The sequence below is a fragment of the Cryptomeria japonica genome, chromosome 10 (assembly GCF_030272615.1).
Source record: "Cryptomeria japonica chromosome 10, Sugi_1.0, whole genome shotgun sequence".
Taxonomy (NCBI): domain Eukaryota; kingdom Viridiplantae; phylum Streptophyta; class Pinopsida; order Cupressales; family Cupressaceae; genus Cryptomeria; species Cryptomeria japonica.
The window spans coordinates 271,055,922-271,075,357 of record NC_081414.1 but is presented as its reverse complement, the minus strand read 5'-3'; the positions used below and the strand labels follow the sequence as shown (position 1 = coordinate 271,075,357).

General features: G+C 33.0%; 1 protein-coding gene across 1 annotated transcript; it reads right to left on the bottom strand.

The window, feature by feature from the left end:
* Nucleotides 1–10,623: 10,623 nt before the first annotated feature.
* On the bottom strand, nucleotides 10,624–13,682 carry LOC131039122 (cytochrome P450 71AU50-like). The gene is made up of 2 exons (XM_057971776.2): nucleotides 13,404–13,682; nucleotides 10,624–11,193 (listed from the first exon to the last, which is right to left on the bottom strand). The coding sequence occupies exons 1-2, from the start codon at nucleotides 13,680–13,682 to the stop codon at nucleotides 10,624–10,626; spliced, it is 849 nt and encodes a 282-aa protein (XP_057827759.2).
* Nucleotides 13,683–19,436: the final 5,754 nt, after the last annotated feature.

The following is a 19,436-nucleotide window of genomic DNA, read 5'->3' as shown; positions in this document are numbered from 1 at the left end:
ATTTTGTTGTCATTGATGGCAACAAGATCTGATGGAAGTCACAAACTAGCACTAGGAGGCATATACCGACAGATACCAACGTTGGAAGCATTTAGGTCTACACCGACACTGACACTGACATCAATACTTCAAGGAAGCCGACATCAAGGAACATTTATTTATTAAATCATTTTGTAATTATTGTCGAGGCCAACATTGAATATCTCTTGTAAATGCATTGTAAGCCGACATAAGGCATATCATGTGTAATAGGTATATAAGTTAGTCTGCTAGGTCAATTTAATATATATGGTATTGTGATGGAATAGAGATAGACATATATAGGTATAGCAGAATTGTGAGATGCCAAATATATGTATGGAGATCATTTTTATATGCGAACATTATATCATGCACTGATCTATAGATAGCTTGGAAAGCATTCTTCAAGGATAAGTAATATTGGTAATAGTTCAAGTTTGTGAACTAGTATAGCTCGCAGAACCAGAACCGAAACTCTATAGAAGATGCACTCTTGAGTTCATTTCAGTAATTTAATTTGGCAGAAAGCTTGTAGTCAGTGAGGCTCCTTAGTGATGAGCAGTATACTCTAGGTAGTGTGCCTTCCTGCAAGTGCATGCCCCTGTTTTATGTAATATCTTTTCATATGGCCAGTGAACTAATATTGTGAGTCACAAATCCCATTGTGGTTTTTCCTCATTGAGGTTTTCCATGTATAAATTTTGTGTGTTATGGCATTCATTTATGTGGATGGTTTATTTGCTTCTTGTTATATACTTATTTGTTTACCGGTACATACATGCATGGTTTAGAAAGTTAAAAACTGTTCATTTTGGTGAAACACTGATTCACCCCCCCTCTTAGTGTTCTCAGATCCCAACAATTGGTATTAGAGCTTGGTACCTTGGAAGAATTTTAACAGCTTGAGGAAGATCCTGAAACCAGAATCTTTGAACATGGCTATGGAGAAGCAACTTGAGATGGCTCTTGAGGATTATGATGTTGAAAGGATGAAGAACTTGAAATTGCAAGAAGAATTAAATTTTTCAAATGAATTCATTCTTATCCTACAAGAAAGGTTATCATTTGCTCAAGCCAAGAGAAAAGAAATTCTACAACAATTGGATGATGAGGAGAAGAATGCTCTTAAGGAAAAATGTTAGAAACTAAGTCAAGCAAACATGCTCATGAAAAATGAAATGCAAGATCTGACCATGAGGTTATCAAAAGATATTGAGGATAGAAAGAAGAAGGAAGATAATCTTGTTTTATCTCTGAAGAACAAGTTTGATGAATGTGGAATATTGACTCATGAGAATAATCTATTGAGGACTGATTTGGCACACTCCCGGAATAATGAACAAGAACTTGAAAGACAAGTAACCACTCTGAGAGATGATATGACTACTGCAAGTAAGTATAAAGAAAAGTTTAGGATCAGTACTGCATAGTTGGATGACTTATTGAAAAGACAAAGACAAATTGATGATTCTAGAGGACTTGGATTTGTACAAAGTGAAAGCTCTGGTACTGCAAATGAAGATTAGACAACCGGTATGCAGAACTCATCAAAACAGAAGAAACCGGTAAGACAATATAATGCTTATAAATTCAATGGTAGATGTTTTGTTTGCAATAAATTTGGGCATATAGCTAAACAATGTAGAAATAAGGAAAATCAAAACTACAATTCTATTCCTGGTCAAAGCACAAACTGCAAGAAATATGGTCATAGATCAAAAGATTGTAGAATGCATGTTAAATATCATGCATATGGAAAGTTTGGAAATTTTTCTAATCATTGTAGGTCAAGAAATAATAATACCGAATATATCAAAGCAATTCAAAAGAATAATGTTACATGCTATGCATGCAACAAAATAGGTCATATTGCTAAGTATTGCAGAAGCAAGACTCAACCGGTTAATAATGAGAAAGGAAAGAAGAAGGTAGATTAAATACAACAAGATCACACCAAGAGATGGGTTAGAAAATATGAAGAACAAAGTGGAGATGGATCTATACCGACAAATCCACCAGTAGAATAGAGTATTCCTCCACTGACAAGAAATTTCACCGGTAACTGAGGCATAAGCCTTAGGGGTTGGCAAAGTCACTGTTAAATTTTGCATATTACCTCAGAAGAGATCTAAGGAGATCAGGAAAGAGATTTGGAGAAATGTGTTCATCATCGATGAAGGTTACCCTGACACATAACTGTGAAACCGACATCCATAGGGTTGTTGGTGAAGCATTAATTATAGAAAGTTAGGGTTTTATTTGCTGATAAAAGAGGGTAAGTGAATTCATTTTAACTCACCAAGCATTCAAGCAATTAGAGCGAAGTAAAGGCAAACTAAGAGCAAGCAAAGCATTGAGAGAAGATTTCGAGCAATTATCTGAAGCACTCAAGTCTTTCACTGACATTCACTCTCAGGTATTTCTTGACATGGCATCTAGATCTTCAGCACCTAATTTTTGGAAATCCCACCGTTGTCGAAGTCAAGGATAGGTTAAGGCCAATCTTTAAGGAGGTTCCCGAAATTGCCAAGAAGGAAGACTCTAAGGGAGCCTTTTATAGGGTTCCTGATGAAGTAATGTATGTTGAAGATGTGAGGGCATACATTCACTACACTCTTGAGGATTTAGGCACCAAAGAAATCAAAAGCATGTATCAATCAATGATACTAGGAGACACCAGAATGATCAAACCAGAATTCAAAGCAATTGAGGATCTAGGGTTAATCGGTATTCTGTATTTACTAGAATTTAAGGATGAGGTGATCTGATACATTTTGAGCGGGGTTCACAATGAATTCATTTGGCAAGATAGGCCTTACATGATCACAAAGGAGGTAATTCAAGCTGTCACCAGGTTACCCAGGGTCAAACAAGAACCTGGTAAGAAAATTTCCAACACAGAGGTTTAGAAACTCACCGGTTTTACAACTGATAATAGATCAATGAGGATAAACACAATAAATGACACAGACATAAATTTCGCAAGCATTATCATAGGCTACAAGGTAACTCAATCCAACCGATTGAATTTTGTTGCAAGTTCATGCATTAATGTTGCATATCAGATGCTAAGGAATAATGTGAAGTATGATTTATGTGAATGTATGAGGAGTGAATTGATTCTAAACCTTACCAAGATTAAAGGAACCAAGAAAGACACCTTCAGATATGGAAACTTAATTGTTTGTTTAATGCTTTACTTCCTGAATGAGCTACGCAATTTAGGAAAGAAGCAATGGGCTCATGACATATCGGTGGGTATGTAGATTAAGATAGCTATCACCGGTCTTGGTACCGACAGAGATGAGAAACTTTGGGGGTATTTTAAGACTTTTCAAGAAAACATGAGGAAAAGGGAGAGAATTTCAAAGAATATCGTGGATAAGTATTCCACTGACATATGTTTCATGGTGAAAATTGATGAAACTCTCATGGAAGCAGTTAAAGCTAGGCAAATCTGGATTACTGAGCTTGGATATGAGGTAGATGATAGAATTTTTGAGCTCTATGCAAAGATGTTGTTAGATGCCCCATTAGATGATAAGATAGAACACTTTGGTACAATAGGAGAGAAGGCTCTTGAAGTGAAAACTAGTTTTAATAGGAAGTGAAGAGAAAAGAAAATAGAAAAGATCTTTGCATATGTACAAGATGTTCTTTATAAGATAGACACTCAGCTGAGCTCCAAATCTAAACAGGCAGTCAAACCAGCAAAGGTTACTACTGAAGAAGCCACAAGTACACATTTCCCCAATCACTTCCGACTCTGACTCTGAGGATAATGAGCCTCTGGCTTTCAGAAGGGTGCAAAGGAAGAATATGGTAAAACTATTGGTAGAGCAACAAAAGGCAAAACCTAGGAGGAGACTTGTCAGAAATGCAGCTAAGCCTACTGCACCTCCGCCACCGATAAGGAAGCCTATGCAGAAGAGGAAACCAGTCACACCGGAAACCACAAGCAAAAAGAAGAAGGGTGATGATACTGGAAATGGTAAGACAACAATGACATGTGTTGAAATTATTGATGAAGTTACAAAAGATGGAATATTAAAGAATATATGAAAATATTATGAAGACTTTGAAGAAAATGAGCAAAATGAGTTAGAAGAGGCTATTTTACTGTATATAGACATCTATAAGAAATCCGTAGTTGAAATTTTAAAGGAAATGCCTTTATCCCTGTATAATAAACTTGAGGCTAGAAGACTTGATGCTATCAAGAGGGATAGGGAAATCAAGGAAGTTGCACTTTTGGAACAATGTGGTATTATAAATAATGAAGAGATAAAAAGATGTATAGATACTACTAATAGGACAATTTTCAGTAGTAAAAAACAACAGATAAGCCTTATGATGGGAAGAGTAAATGAGGTGATAAATGAGACAAGTAAGGGATGGACTATTTTTTTTCAGAAAAACCCAGATTTTCTCACATCCCAAGAAGAATTTGCAAAGGCAACATCCCGCACCATTCTTGACAAATCAAAAGGAAAGTGTATTTTGGGTAGTTCAACTCCAGTTTTGGCACAACCACAACGAACAGTTAAAGAGAGTGTACAGTATGTACCGACATAGACCAATTTTGAGTAGGATAATGTACAGGGCATTGGAAACACTGTGGATGATACTCCACCGATAGTAACTGATACTGCACCAAGTGGCAAAGCCACCAGTGCAAAAGAGGTTGAAATGGACAAGGTAAAATCAACTGAGTCCATATCGGCAGGTAAAATTGATTCCCTGGCAAGAGTTGTGGCAATGGACACTTCTCAGGTCGAGAAGAAATCAGTCTCTGAGTTAAGTCCAATAGAAGTAATGATGATGGCCACTCAGAAATTGCTAAAGGAAGGAACTGTAGACAAAGAGTTAATTGATCAATCACTCTTTGGACTGCACAAAATAATGTGTGACTGTCAGATTGAGGATGGAGCAAGCCCTTGTGGTAAGCTCAAGACTTTACCAGAGCACATATCAAATAATTTTTAATCTTTGAGATAGATTGCAGATCGACAGGCTTTGGAAAGTTTCTCTGTAGTTAAAAGAATAGCCTTTGATCAACTTATAGAATCTGGGAAGAAGAAAATAGAAGACAAGCTTATTCCCATTGAAATTTTTTTAAAACAATGTACTAATATCTATAGAGTATGTTGTAATTTAGGAAATCTTATAGCCAATGTAGATAGCAAATTGAAAGAGTTATATGACAAAATGGCTAATATTGCTAACTCTTTTGATGGACTGACTACACTAACTACATTTGTTGATGGACAAATTTTGTCCTTGGAGAACCAAGTTTTCTATTTTGAGAAGGAGAAAGATAAAATAATAAGGAGAGCAAGAAATTTAAGAGGATTGGTAAGTCCTAGACTTGATTCATTGGGTGTTCACAAGAAAGAATGCATGGATATGCTAGTAAAACCCACACTAGTAGATACCCAAGAGAAGGAATAACTTTCCCACTTACTCAGTGGACTTGCATTGATGTCTGATACTTTCAAATTAGGCTGGGACACGTATCTTCAGTTGCTACAAAAGGCATCCCCAAAAATCCTGAAGATGACTAAGCTCGAGTGATACTAACAGTATTCTTTCATTTTTTTATACTTTCACCGGTCTTTGGAATTAATGTTAAAGGGGGAGTATGTACATATGTGAAAATATCAAAGAAAATATTATCAGATGGAGTATATGAAGTGTATTGCTCAGGGGGAGCACACCGACAGGGAATCCATTTTTCACATGAGTGTTGCCATCAATGCCAAAGGAGGAGATTGTTGGCAATTGACACTCATTGGATTCATTTTGTTGTCATTGATGGCAAAAAGATCTAATGGAAATCACAAACTGGCACTAGGAGGCATATACCAGTAGATACCAGCATTGGAAGCATTCAGGCCTACACCGACACTGACATCAATACTTCAAGGAAGCTAACATCGAGGAATATTTATTTAGTTATCTTGTAATTAATGTTGAGTCCGACATTGAATATCTCTTGTAAATGTATTGTAAGCCGACATAAAGCATATCATGTGTAATAGGTATATAAGTTAGTTTGCTAGGTGAATTTAATATATATGGTATTGTGATCGAATAGATATATATATATATAGAAGAATTGTGAGATGCGAAATATATTTATGGAGATCATTTTTGTATGCAAACATTATATCATGCAATGATCTATAGATAGCTTGGAAAGTATTCTTGGAGGAGAAGTAATACTGGTAATAGTTCAAGTTTGTGAACCGGTACAGAGTAGAACTAGAACTCTATAGCAGATGAACTCTTGAGTTCATTTCTAGTAATCTACTTTGGCAGAAAGCTTGTAGTCAGTGAGGCTCTTTAGTGACGAGCAATATGCTCTAGGCAGTGTGCCTTCCTGCAAGTGCAGGACCCTGTTTTATGTAATATCTTTTCATATGACCAGTGAACTGATATTGTGGGTCACAAATCCCACCGTGGTTTTTTCTCATTGAGGTTTTCCACATATAAATTCTTTGTGTTATGGTGTTCATTTATGTGGATGGTTTATTTGCTTCTTGTTATATGCTTATTTGTTTACCAGTACATACATGCATGGTTTAGAAAGTTAAAAACTATTCATTCTGGTAGAACACTAATCCACCCCCCTCTCAGTGTTCTCAGATCCCAACATCATGTAGCTAAGATTTTCTTGAACCCAATTCACAGTTTGCTATATTTTAAACTTTCAAATTTTGATGTCCCTCGCCCAAAAATGATCAAAATCTCTCATCCTAGGTATTGTCATGAGGAATAAATGATGATGTTGGCTCGTTTCCCTACCATCAACACGTGTTTTAAATTTCAAAGCCTAACTCCCTACCATTTGGAAGATATGGCCATCTTTCCTAAGTTTGGGCATTAAATTTATAATATTTAAATTATTTTCAAATAAATAATTTAATATTTTAAATTATTTTAATATTTGAAGTCATCTAAGGAGGTATAAGTTGTCTAAAAATGTCTTTTCCATTTCTCCTCTATTTCGCCTCCTTGGTCAATGGTTTTTGAGGTCGAGGTCATTATATTTTTAAGAAATGGTTAAAGATGCTCCATTTTCGAGCATTTTTAACCCATTTTCATAACCTCAAGAGGACAAAAATAATAAAAAAAGGTTAAGAATGCTCCAAAATGGAGCATTCCTAACCTTGTGTGGGCCCGCTTTGTCAAAAAGGTTAGCAAAATGGAGCATTCCTAACCTTGTGTGGGCCCACTTTGTCAAGAAGGTTTTGGAGCATTCTTAACCTCCTCCATAAGAGTTATTTTTAAAAAAATGCTTCAAACAACAGTATGGACATTCATCAAGGCATTAAAGAATAGAGGGAGTTAATTGCAGTTGCCCTAGAGACATGCATTCTGACCATGGAAACAAGAGTACACAGCAATACTGCACTACAGATTATGGAAGCATAGACATGTCGTGAGTTATTGATATGTATGCAAAATGTGGAAGGCGTAGCCAAGGCAAGTGGACTGGCTGACAGAACACTTCAAAGAATGTGATTTCATAGACAATGCACGTGAGTTGTTTGGATTTATTTGCAATGTTGCAGAATATGCAAGAATAGACAAAGTACATTGAGTTGTTTAACAGAATTCCATGGTTGTGGGAGATGTATGCAATAATGGAAGCTTAGACATGACAAGTGAATTGTTTGATAGAATGCCTTAAAGAAATATGGTCTCATTTAATGCAATGATCGTAGGATATGCACAAAACTATCACGGTATTCATCAAAGCACAAAGGATAGAGGAATTTTGTCAGGTGTGGTAGTTGCAGCCGCTTTGGTAGACTTGTATGTAGAACATGACGCATAATAAAAGCTTGTGAAGTGTTTGATAGAAGGTTGCAGAATGCAGATATTGGGAGCATAGCCAATACACATATACATGTCATGTTTGACAAATGCAGATTATGGAAGCATAGACAATGCATGTAAACTGTGTGATAGAATGCTTCAAAGAGACGTCACCTTATGGAATGCAATATGCAGGTGTACACCCAAATTTCACCACCTTTACAAGAATATTTTCAGATCATGTCAAAATGGGAGCTTTAGATTAGGGTGGGGACATTCATCAAAGCATAAAAGATAGAGGAATCGACTTGGCAAAATAAGGCAGTAGGGTGGTTTTATTCAAACACGTAGAAGGTTCTCTTGGATATTATTGCTGATGATTGCAATGCATGGAGAGATGTTCAATCATATTTTGATGTGTCAAGAGGCTTTGCATCAATTGTTTTGATATCAGCCTTTATGCAATTGTTTCTAAAGTTAAATCATTGAAACAAATTGACAATGCATGTGCTCGGGTTAAAACATTGAAAATGTGACATCCACTAAGTGTTTGGGAGATGATATTTAAAATATCAATTTGAGGAGTAATTTAAAGTAGCCTCTATTAAAGATGTGTCTCTTGTAAATCCTTTGGAATAATGGCTTTAATAATTCCGATGAGAATTTGAATGGATTTCTATAAATGTTTCAGTCTCCATAGTGCTGATATGCATTTAACTACAAAAGGTGGATATTTGATCACATAAAAAGGAGCAACTTTCCAATTTGGATTTGGAGTGAATTTCCTTGAAAACCAAGTTGTTTGTGATTTCAAGAAAACATGGTGCTCTCTTTGACTAAATCGATTTCTTGCTCAAGTGTTTCCACTTAACTTTTTGTAAAAGTTACTTAACTCACTTATTGTAACTGAAAGTAAGGATTTACACTTGATTTATATAAAAGTTAGGTAAATCCCAACTTGTTTCCAAAAAGGTAGTTATCCTAAATGATTGTTTAGTTAGTTATCCTTAGTGGTTAATCTTAGTGGTTATGAGGTGGTTACTCTCTCAAGCCTATAAATGCAAGGCTCTTTCATTTGTAAGGGAGACTTTTACGATAGGGGGAAAACTCTGCAGAATTTTATAGAGGAACTAAATGAGAACTTTTGATGTTCATACCTTTGTACTAGAGGGTTTTTGAACTTGTATATTTTCAAAAAGAATAATGAAAAATGCATTGAGTACGTGTGTCTTGAGTGTATTCATGAGTTATCGTTACTAATTTCTCGTATGTTGAATTATTAATCCCTTTATGTATTGGTGAAATCTATTGATGAAACACATCATTTCATGGTATCTTGACTTGCATGTGCTAGTACAACCTATCTCTTCATGTGTCGATGTTTACTGTACTTCTTTCATCATCATTGCATGACTAACCTTTTTGGCGGTGACCCCTTTTGTAATTGTTATCATTTATGGAATCCTACTTGGTATTTGTATGTCTTATAGTAGGGTTTATGTTATTAATCTTGTTTAAGTTCTATGTTTTCTCCTTTATGTACTTTCAGGTTAAAAATACACAAAAATCCTAAATACCATTATCATACAAGGGAGCTACCCCTCTCAAACACAGAGGAAGATTGTGGTTTCACTCCAATCTCTCCAACTGTTGGAACGCTTGTCACTTCTCATCAGGCAAACAGGGTCAGTTTTAGATAAACGACCATAGTGACAAATCTGTTTACCAATAGAATGCTTAACAAAATACACATAATTGGTACCTCTTTGTAGATTTTTACTCACAAAGATAGATGAAAATCTAGAATATCAATTAAAGAAATCAATTTAAAATTGCTTTTTTTAAACAACATGACTATAAATTTTTAATCAAAGAAGCTTTAAATAATATCTTTACGGTTCATGTATTTAACTTTTTTTTCTATCTAATATTATATTTCTATTACTATCAATTCAAATAATTTATATTCTATAGATGCTTTCTCTACTATCAAAATTATACAATTTAAAATCTTAGGTATCTTAAGGTAATGTATCCAAAAAAATTATTCACTTTAAGGATAATTTAAAGTAAGCAAAGGAGAAAATTGTTCGAGCATTTTTAATTTATTTGACTTAAAAAAAGACATTCTTATAAGATCTTTTCTAATTATTGATTTATATTATTGCATTGAAATTTTGGGTGAATTTTATGCAAGTATTATTTATGCTTATTTTTATTTAAAATTAAATTACTTGTTAATTTAAGTTTTGAATAGTATAACATAGCTAGAGGATACGAGTTCAAAATTATAAGGGAAGTGACAACAATCCAACATAGCATAAAAATAAACACCATAACATATTTAGAATTACAAATTTGCAATGATATATGCTCATTAAAAATATTACACTAAAGAAAATATATTCAAGTTAAAGAACTCATGGGAATATAGATGATTATCCATCAGTTGATGATCATATTAAGTTCTCCAAAGAAATATCAAATCAACAAATTTTACCTATGAACATATTATAGAAGGAAAAAAAAACATGTTGAACAATAACATATTAGGTATAATAGGTAAAAGATGAAGTAATTTATTTATGATAGTGTTCAAGTTAATGTATTCTAATATATATAAAGCCTATATTCATCCCATAATGGGAAGAATATTTATTTATAATAGTTAGGTTTTAGGTGGAAATATAGGAAATATTTTTATAGTAATCATATTTTAAGGGAATAAGGTGCATTCGCACTTAACCTCCAAGTTAGAATAGCGAAGAGATGCACTTTTCAAGGAATGGTGGATCCAAAAGATTCATTCATGTCTAACTCCTCTTTGCTTCTCCAGTTAAAGTAGTTGACAAGATGTACCAATGCAATCTCAATATTGGCAATGGCCATAGAAACACTAGGGAAGACTCTCCTTCCGGTCCTAAAAGGAACTATTCTTAAATCTGGATCTATGGTGATATCAAAATATTTACCCACAAATCTCTCAGGCCTAAATTCCAAGGGATCTTCCCATACACTTGGATCTCTTCCTATAGCCCAATCATTAATGACAATCCTTGTCTTTTTTGGTATCGAGTAGTGATGATGAGGTCCTTCAACAATACAAGATTCCATGGATTCATGAGGTATGAGCAAGGGGCTTATTGGATGCAATCTGAATGTCTCCTTCACCACACAATGCAAGTAATCCATGGTTGCAATATTAGACAATTTTATTTTCTCATTCTTTCGAGCTGCAAAATCAATTTCTTCTTGTAATCTCTTCATCACATGTGGGTTTGCCACTAATTCACTCATTATCCATTCCGATGTAGTAGCGGTTGTCTCTACTCCATCAACAAACATATCCTATATGTAGTGATGAATTGTTTAAGTAAAATAATTAAATGGATATTATTAATATAAATAAATGCAAACACTACATTAACATATATAGTAAATTTCATAACCCTCCTCTCATAAGTGGAAATCACACTTCTATTTTTATAAAGGAACTAGAAATTAATAAAAAATCATCTTAAATTTCAAAAAAATATTCTAGTAACACATATTTTAACCTTTGTCACATACAAATATCATTCTATCAATTCCAATATTTTTATAAACTGTGGTTTCTATAATTAAACAACCATAGATAGTAGAAGATTTAGGTGTTTATCATATTTCTTCCCATGTGAATATAGTGGCACAACATTCTTTCTTTGGAATATAGTCCTTTTTTTTATATCCTTTCTAGTTTGTCATAGTAACTTACAAGGAATTCCACATTAACCTAAGAAAAGTGTTCAAGAGGATAATTTTAAGAAAAATACGTTGAGTTACATTTAAATTGGGATGCAAAACTTCTTGAGGTCGATAATGAAATACTTTTAGTAAAATAGGTGAAATAATCAAATAGTGTAAAGTCTATATTTATTTTTTAGAGGGTGGAGTGCATGCACTCTATCACATTCAAGAGTTATTTAAGCCACTTTACTGAAGTTTGTGATAAAAATGATAGAGAGATATCATGTCATTAGCTAAAGTGCTACAAATTATGTCACTTGTAAACTAGTCTTTATGTTTTGTACATTCTAATTAAGATGATCCCAAAACATAAGAAAAAAGCGCATTTATATAAAACTTTCACAATTTAAAAAGGGTCTTATAAGAAACTATTACAATGAAAAACACTAGTTATTTCTAAGAGGATAAATAAAAGGATAAATAAGGAGTACTCTCATTTAGAAAAAAACAATGAATAGTATTGATTAATCATACTTTGTTGTTCTTCACCTTTTAACTATGTCTTGATTTTGAACTCTATATTTATTGTAGGAGTTTTATTAGTTTCTGCCAAGGAGGATACTATTCCATCCATTCAATCCAATTTTTTAAATAGTTTAGCCAATAAATGTATAGAATTGAAAATTTGAACTACAATTCTATAGTTTATAATTATTTTTTTTATTTAATAATTTCAAAAAATCTTTTATCTCTCTTTCTATTGGTTCCAATCAGTGTAAAAATCAAACCATTATTTTTTTAATTTTATATTACATATCCAATGCATTTAATTTTATGGATCATTTTTCTACTCTTCATTTATAATAGTTGTGTTTACTTTTGATTGTGCTTTTAAATTTCATTGTTTTTGTTTCATTGAGGATTTTAGCAAGTTGGGTTTATTTTTATTATTTATTTTATCGTGGCTCATGTTAGATCATCCACTCTGTGATATTTTTTCTTTCCTCTTTTTTTTTTTTTTTAATAATTTCTCATATTAGACCTAGTTTTGAAGCTTCCACCCTATTATTTGTATATTAAGAGAAGAGAAAGCACATCTTTTGTTACTATTAATATTACATTATTATTATAATAGCTTATATTATTATTATTATAATATTCTAAAATTAAGAATATAATAATATTAAGATATAATAAAAAATATTTATATAATTTAATCAATATTATATTATATTATTGTTAGTATTATATATATTGTTAGTATATATATTATGTATTATTTATATTATTGTATTAATATTATTATAATTAAAAAATGATAATACAATATTTATAAATTCAATTTAGTGATAATATAATATGAATATTAATAATAATAGAATAATAAAATAATAAGATAATAAATATTATAATAATTATACCCCACAACGCAACGGTTAGCTACAAGCAAGCAGTCACTCAAATCTATATATTAGATATCTTGTAAGTTCTTTGGCCAATCTACTAATGTTTGGTTCTCTCACTGTACTTCTCCTTATATATCTCTCTCTTTCTATCATTCTATCATAGTAACACATATATCCCTATTTCTCCCTTTATCTCTCCCTCTATATCTATTTATGTCTTCTCTCTATCTCTCCCTCTTTCTATATACTTGTATATCTCTTTATCTCTCTTTGTACCTCCTATTTTTATCTCTTTCTACTTTTCTCTCTATTTCTCTCTATTTCTCTATCTATTTCTCTCACTCTATCTTAATCTCTACTTTTATATACTCTAAACTAACTACATTATTCACAAGAAATTAAATTTAAAGTTGAGAGTTGTCTTACCATAAGGATAGCCTTCTTATTTTTTAGTGTGATTTCCGTGTCCACAAGCACGTCAACCAAGTCCTTATGTCGCTCCTCGTCCTCCTCCTCCGCGCTACACCTCCCTTTGCGCTGCTCATGTTCAGCAATTATTTTGTGGAACACGGCATCCAACTGCTGACTGACATTCTTTACGCGTTGCCTCAGCCCCTGCAACTCCAGCCACTCCAAACAAGGACTGAAGTCGCCAGTATTGAAGTCGGCATTTGTCCTGTCCTCCCATTTTTTTTCCTCGTCCATCCCAAGAGAAGGGACAGTGATACAGTAAACAATAAGATTGTAAGTCCTATCGCAGAAAAACTCATATTGAGATCCATAATACTATGCAAATCGAGAAAGGCAGATTGTTGCTTCAGTTTGCTACTGTCTTAGGAATATGCAAACCTAGAAAGGCAGACTGCTCAGGAGGGAAGTCTTTATACTAACAAGGTGCCGCTACATTCTTTCACGTTTCATTTTGGTTTTTGAGGCGACATGGAATTTTTTGCCACCCAGCCTCATCTAAAATCAAACACGCCCCCAAACAACTTTGAATATCTCATTTTTGTTAGCTTTTGATCCCTTGACCGTGTTAAATTCACACGTAACAAAACAAATCCATTAATGGATGGAGGTTGAACAACTTGGCAACTTCACAATCTAGAACTATTAGAATAGACTGGTCCAAAATCTAGAATAAAGTTTGAACACATCTTTCAAATAGGAACTATAATATCTCTTTTATTCATATTTGACAATTTTGTCTCATTGTTGTTAGCTTTCAATCTCTTAGACGGTATTAATTTCACGCCTAACAAAAGAATCTATAAAGTCAATGGACTGAAGTTGAACAATTTATCACAACGTCAAAAGTCTCTTTTGAAATTTAAAATGATTTAGAGCAACTAGAATAAACTTGTTCAAAATCTACAATAAATGTTGAACAATTTATTACATCTCAAAAGTTTATTTTTGTAGAAGGTCTTTTAATGAGATCTATCGGATTCTTCTCATTCATATCAATTTGACACATAAATTAAAGCTATTTTTAAAATAAAAAAATTTAGAATACTTTGAATGAAACTGTCAAAAATCCAATCAATTTACAAGACTGACAAAAAAATGGTCGATCGACATCTAGCGAATGACATGATAACATGACAATCTTATACTAGCTTCCATGACATTTTTTGATAGTAAATTTTTTTCCTAAGCATCATGGCTCACCCATGAGTACCTATAATATCAAACACTTATCTCAAAAATATTGTTTACACTAGTATGGTGGTTCTATAGTAAATTGACTTTGCTACTCTTTTCAAATGGAGCTTTCCTAATTTCATTGCACAAATGATTTAGGTGAAAAGAATTTTTTTCATCCCAACACTTATACAAGAGAATCTAATCTACAAAATGAAAATAAAAATATGTTTCCTAAAAGCTTGTGTTTTTCAATATGAACTATTCTATCAAGCTCAATTGTCTTTGGCATAATGGTTTCCCTATTGACATTGCTGAGACATAAGTTAGTACCCTCTAATGATCCCATAAAAAATGTTTCTATATTACTTCTTGCAAATTGTTGAGACATAAGTTAGTACCCTCTAATGATCCCATAAAAAATGTTTCTATATTGCTTCTTGCAAAACTATTATATCGTGACTTTGGAAATATACTTATTATCTTGAAAGTAAACAAACAAACAAAATATTAAAAAATCACGCACAAATCATATAATTTTGATTTTCCTAAACCTTGTGAACATAAATTAAAAACATTATTTCGCAAGCGTTTTCTTTTTAGCTTTATGGGTGGAATAATAGATCCACAACTAACTTGTGAGAAAGTGCATGTAAATATGAGTCTTGGAGAGCAAAAATTGCAAAACATCTTCAACTCAATGCTATCACATGTTAACATGGTTCAAATGAAGGCATATTTTAAATGAAGGCCCTCCTTCCAATTTTAAAATGTTGCACATTAAAGCTTTCCTTATGCAAGGAAAGGTACCTTACTGTGAAAGGCTTTAATCAATGGTCCTTCACCCTTAGTCAAACCTTTAAATTTCACTCAACTAGTTTTCTTAAAAAAAAGATGACTCAAATCATTGTTTTAGCAATCAAATGAATTTACCATTATATAAGATTTTTCATGGTTGTATTCCTTGGAATAGGTTTTTCAAGTAGTTTTTCAGTATTTTTATTTATATGTTTATTTTAATTTTATAATGAGCATTGTTTTTATACTAAACATATAGGTATTTATTTGATGCACATGGAACGATAAAAAGGAAGATAATAATATGAAAAAATTGACCATACTACCTATTCATAATTTTGTCTAAACAAAAAGTTTTTTATATATATATATATATATAGAAAAGAGCTGTGTTGGAAGAGAATTTTTTTTCTAAATTATAATTAATTCAAAAGAGAAATTAATAAAAAATATATGTAACAAATAAATATTCATGTTTTAAATATCTTTCCTAGATATCTATATCTAATTCTCTTGTTAAATATGGTTTAGTGTCCCCGTTAAAGATGGTATGTTTGTGATTAGGATTCTCTTTCTCTTGATAAGGTTACTCAGTTCTTACATATAATTTTGATTGATGTGGGTTAATCATTGTACCTCTTTCTTGAGCTTTTGCTAGGGTCATATGTTCTTGGAGTTTGTGGCTTTGTTCTAAAAACTTTTGGTTCCTCCCTATTTTTCTTGTTCTGATAGATATGACTATTAGAAATCTTTTTTTGTATTCTCTCTAGAAATCTTGATTAATAAAGAGTCCAGTCAAACTCCATTGTATTAATTACTCATAAAGCAACATAAAGTTATAATGAATACATTTGAAACATCAAGTCCTTCAATGCATTCCACTGTGTCCAAGCATGAATTCAAACATCCCATGCCATGCTTCACAAATGCAATCCTGCAAAGGACTCAATACAATGACAACTTAAAACCACCAGCCAACCTTAACCACTAAACATGTGATTGCTTATATAGACCCAAGCTCACACAAAAAAAACTAGTGGTAAAGTAAAACCATGTGTTAACTACCCCTTGACCCCACATTTAATATTGGGTATTAATTTCTCTCTTTTTAATTATCTTTCCCCAATATTAAATAATTATAGTATAGTAATCCCAATTTTACAATACAACTCATCAAGTGGCCTTGAGAATATTCTCAAGGAATTTCTACATGTTACATGTCCATGTGCAACATCAAATGAATAAATATTAGATTACATGTCCATGGGAAACTCACATAACAAATAAATATTATAATTATAAACATTATTATGCAAGGTGTACTACACAAATTTACCCAACAGAAAATCCATCACTAGATAAAGTTGGTGGATAAAATCTCTAAAAAGCTTCACGATAGGATCTATTTTAATTTTTTTTAAGGCAAAAGCACAAGCGTTTACTTATATATTATTTAAAAATATAAACATTACGACATAGACACAACAAAAAAATAAGTTTAGAATAGAGAGAAGAGCTCAATCTGTATCAAATAAAACCAAAGTACCAAAAAGAGATGAACTCAATATGTGGACCAAATTCTTACTACCCACTTAAAAATATTTTATGAACTATGTAGCTAAAGTATCGATAGAGAGCAAGGCTCAATCTGTCCTGATTTACATATCTCAAAGTATAGACCTTTTATAAGGAAAACATGAAACCATAAGACTTTAAAGTGCTAGCCATTAACATACCATCCCGATAAAAGTAGAAAATGGGGGACATGGAGCATATAGTATTTTCATCTATTCCTACTCACTGTGTATGAGAAAAGAGGAAGAGATACACACAAACATCCCAAAATTTAGAGATAAATCATAATAAAAAATGTATGGTCCCAATGAGAGTGTAAAACATAAGGGCCTTGAGTTAATCCTTGGGGTTATTTTATTTCCTCCATTTCTTCATTACTTGTGTTTTTCTCTAGGTTATTTTGGCTGCCAAACTTGTATCCCATGTTGTATCCTTTAGGTAAACTCAAATAATAAATAAATATTATAATTATAAAAAATATTATGCAAGGTGTACAACACCTATTTTATCAACATTCTCCCACTTGTTGTATACATTGCCAACGTGGATGTATGCCTCTCATAATGAAAAAGATCAAACTCATAAAACCATTCTCAATGAAGGAAGTCAGCCCACTAAACCATCTCCTAACATCCTTAAAATGATATCATAATATCAAATCATATGCACAAGGAGATAACCAATGCTATACATCTCTACAAAAGAACCCTCTAGAACTAAACATCTCCATAGTTCAAGATCCATATCTATGAAAGATGAGCATACAAATAATGCATATGAAAGGAACAATGGGCAATACCTCTCAAGTAGTAAACTGCCGAGTAGACCAATAGTGGGGAATGAGAATGCTCATTGATCTATCCAAGTCATCATGAGTCAAACTAAGAACAATCTCCTCTCAATTCAATACTAGGAGAATGATCCTTGGACTTCCTACTGAAACAACTAATCGTCCCAACACATATCTCTAATCACAAGATAATACTAGCATCACCTGCATCTCAATGTATCCATGAGAACCTATAATTGATCAATCCATGCCAAACTTCAAATGCAACATAGCATCATCATGAATTCATCAAGCAAATGATCATACACTCTATACAAAGAGAACCAACCAAGATCAATGTCAAAGCTCCAACAACTGAATCAGTAACATAAATATGACAACATGAACTAACCATCCTCTCATAGGAGATAACATGCTCTATATGAACATTTCAAATAACGGTATCATGACAAACCTCTAAATGCACATCAAGAGTGTACTATGACATAACAACAACCATCTTTACAAACAAGGATAACATGTCAAATGGAAGCATAAACCATAGCTCAACCAAGGGCTCCATGAGTCCTCCAAGATGTCCACATCCTCAAATATCATGAAGATCATACACTCCAAGTGAACATAACATGGTCTCAAGAGAAATGTATAATAGCAAACTCTAAAACGGTAATCAAGAGTAACCATGACATAATAAAAAACATAATCTAAACCAAATATCACCTGTAACCATCTCCAATCAACATGAAGATAACCATCTCCTACTAGTGCACCTGCAAATGTGAAAGACCCTCAACAACAAAAGGATCAAGAGCTCCTATAACATCTACACACTAAGAAGGTCATGCAACATCCAAAAGTGAATACACATACTACCAACAACTCCCACTGAAATGTGATACTGAGTCACACATGGCATCATGACAACCATCTCCTAATGAGGAACATCCAGTTCTACACACATACAACTGAAAAGTCAATAACATCAAGTATAACCATGAACTCCAATCCAAGAAGATACAAACAACCACCAACAAAACCACCAATTAGGAATCAATCCTACACTGCTAATACATCAATGCCAAAATCTCACAATGAAAGTGTAACCAATGAATAACCAAGCTATCATGGCATCATAATAAACCACATGTTACAAGTCTCAACACCAACTATCCAAGTACTATAAACATCATCCATCCTCTCATCTCAAAACAAACATACCAATGCACTAATGACAACAAACAAGGCCAGCTAACAAGTATGCCCCACAATGAATCAAATGTGGTCGATATAAAGAGTCCACATCTGAGTCATCCCATTGCAATCAATAGGCCATATATCTTACAAATCACATAACTTGTAGATCCAATCACTAAACATGTAAACACATCATCGCATTAGTAAACTACAAACTGAGATATCAAAGAGAATAATCCTGTAGACTACATGGCTCAAACTCCAAATCCACATCCAATCTGATTTGCCAAACATGTCCACAACCAAGTACCATAGTCAAGGAACCAAGTAAGCATCAAGAAGATAAGAACAATCTCCTAACATTAAACCAAATCACCACCAAACATGACTATGTCGTGTCAATGCAAAAGTTGTACCTACATACCCATGACACCATAATCATCACCAACATTGCACCA

Excerpts from the sequence above, each read along its gene's own strand:
- LOC131039122 (XM_057971776.2), bottom strand. The coding sequence starts at position 13,682 with ATGGACGAGGAAAAAAAATGGGAGGACAGGACAAATGCCGACTTCAAT. Across the intron at positions 11,194-13,403 it reads ATAAGAAGGCTATCCTTATG|GATATGTTTGTTGATGGAGT; the intron begins GTAAGACAACTC and ends CACTACATATAG.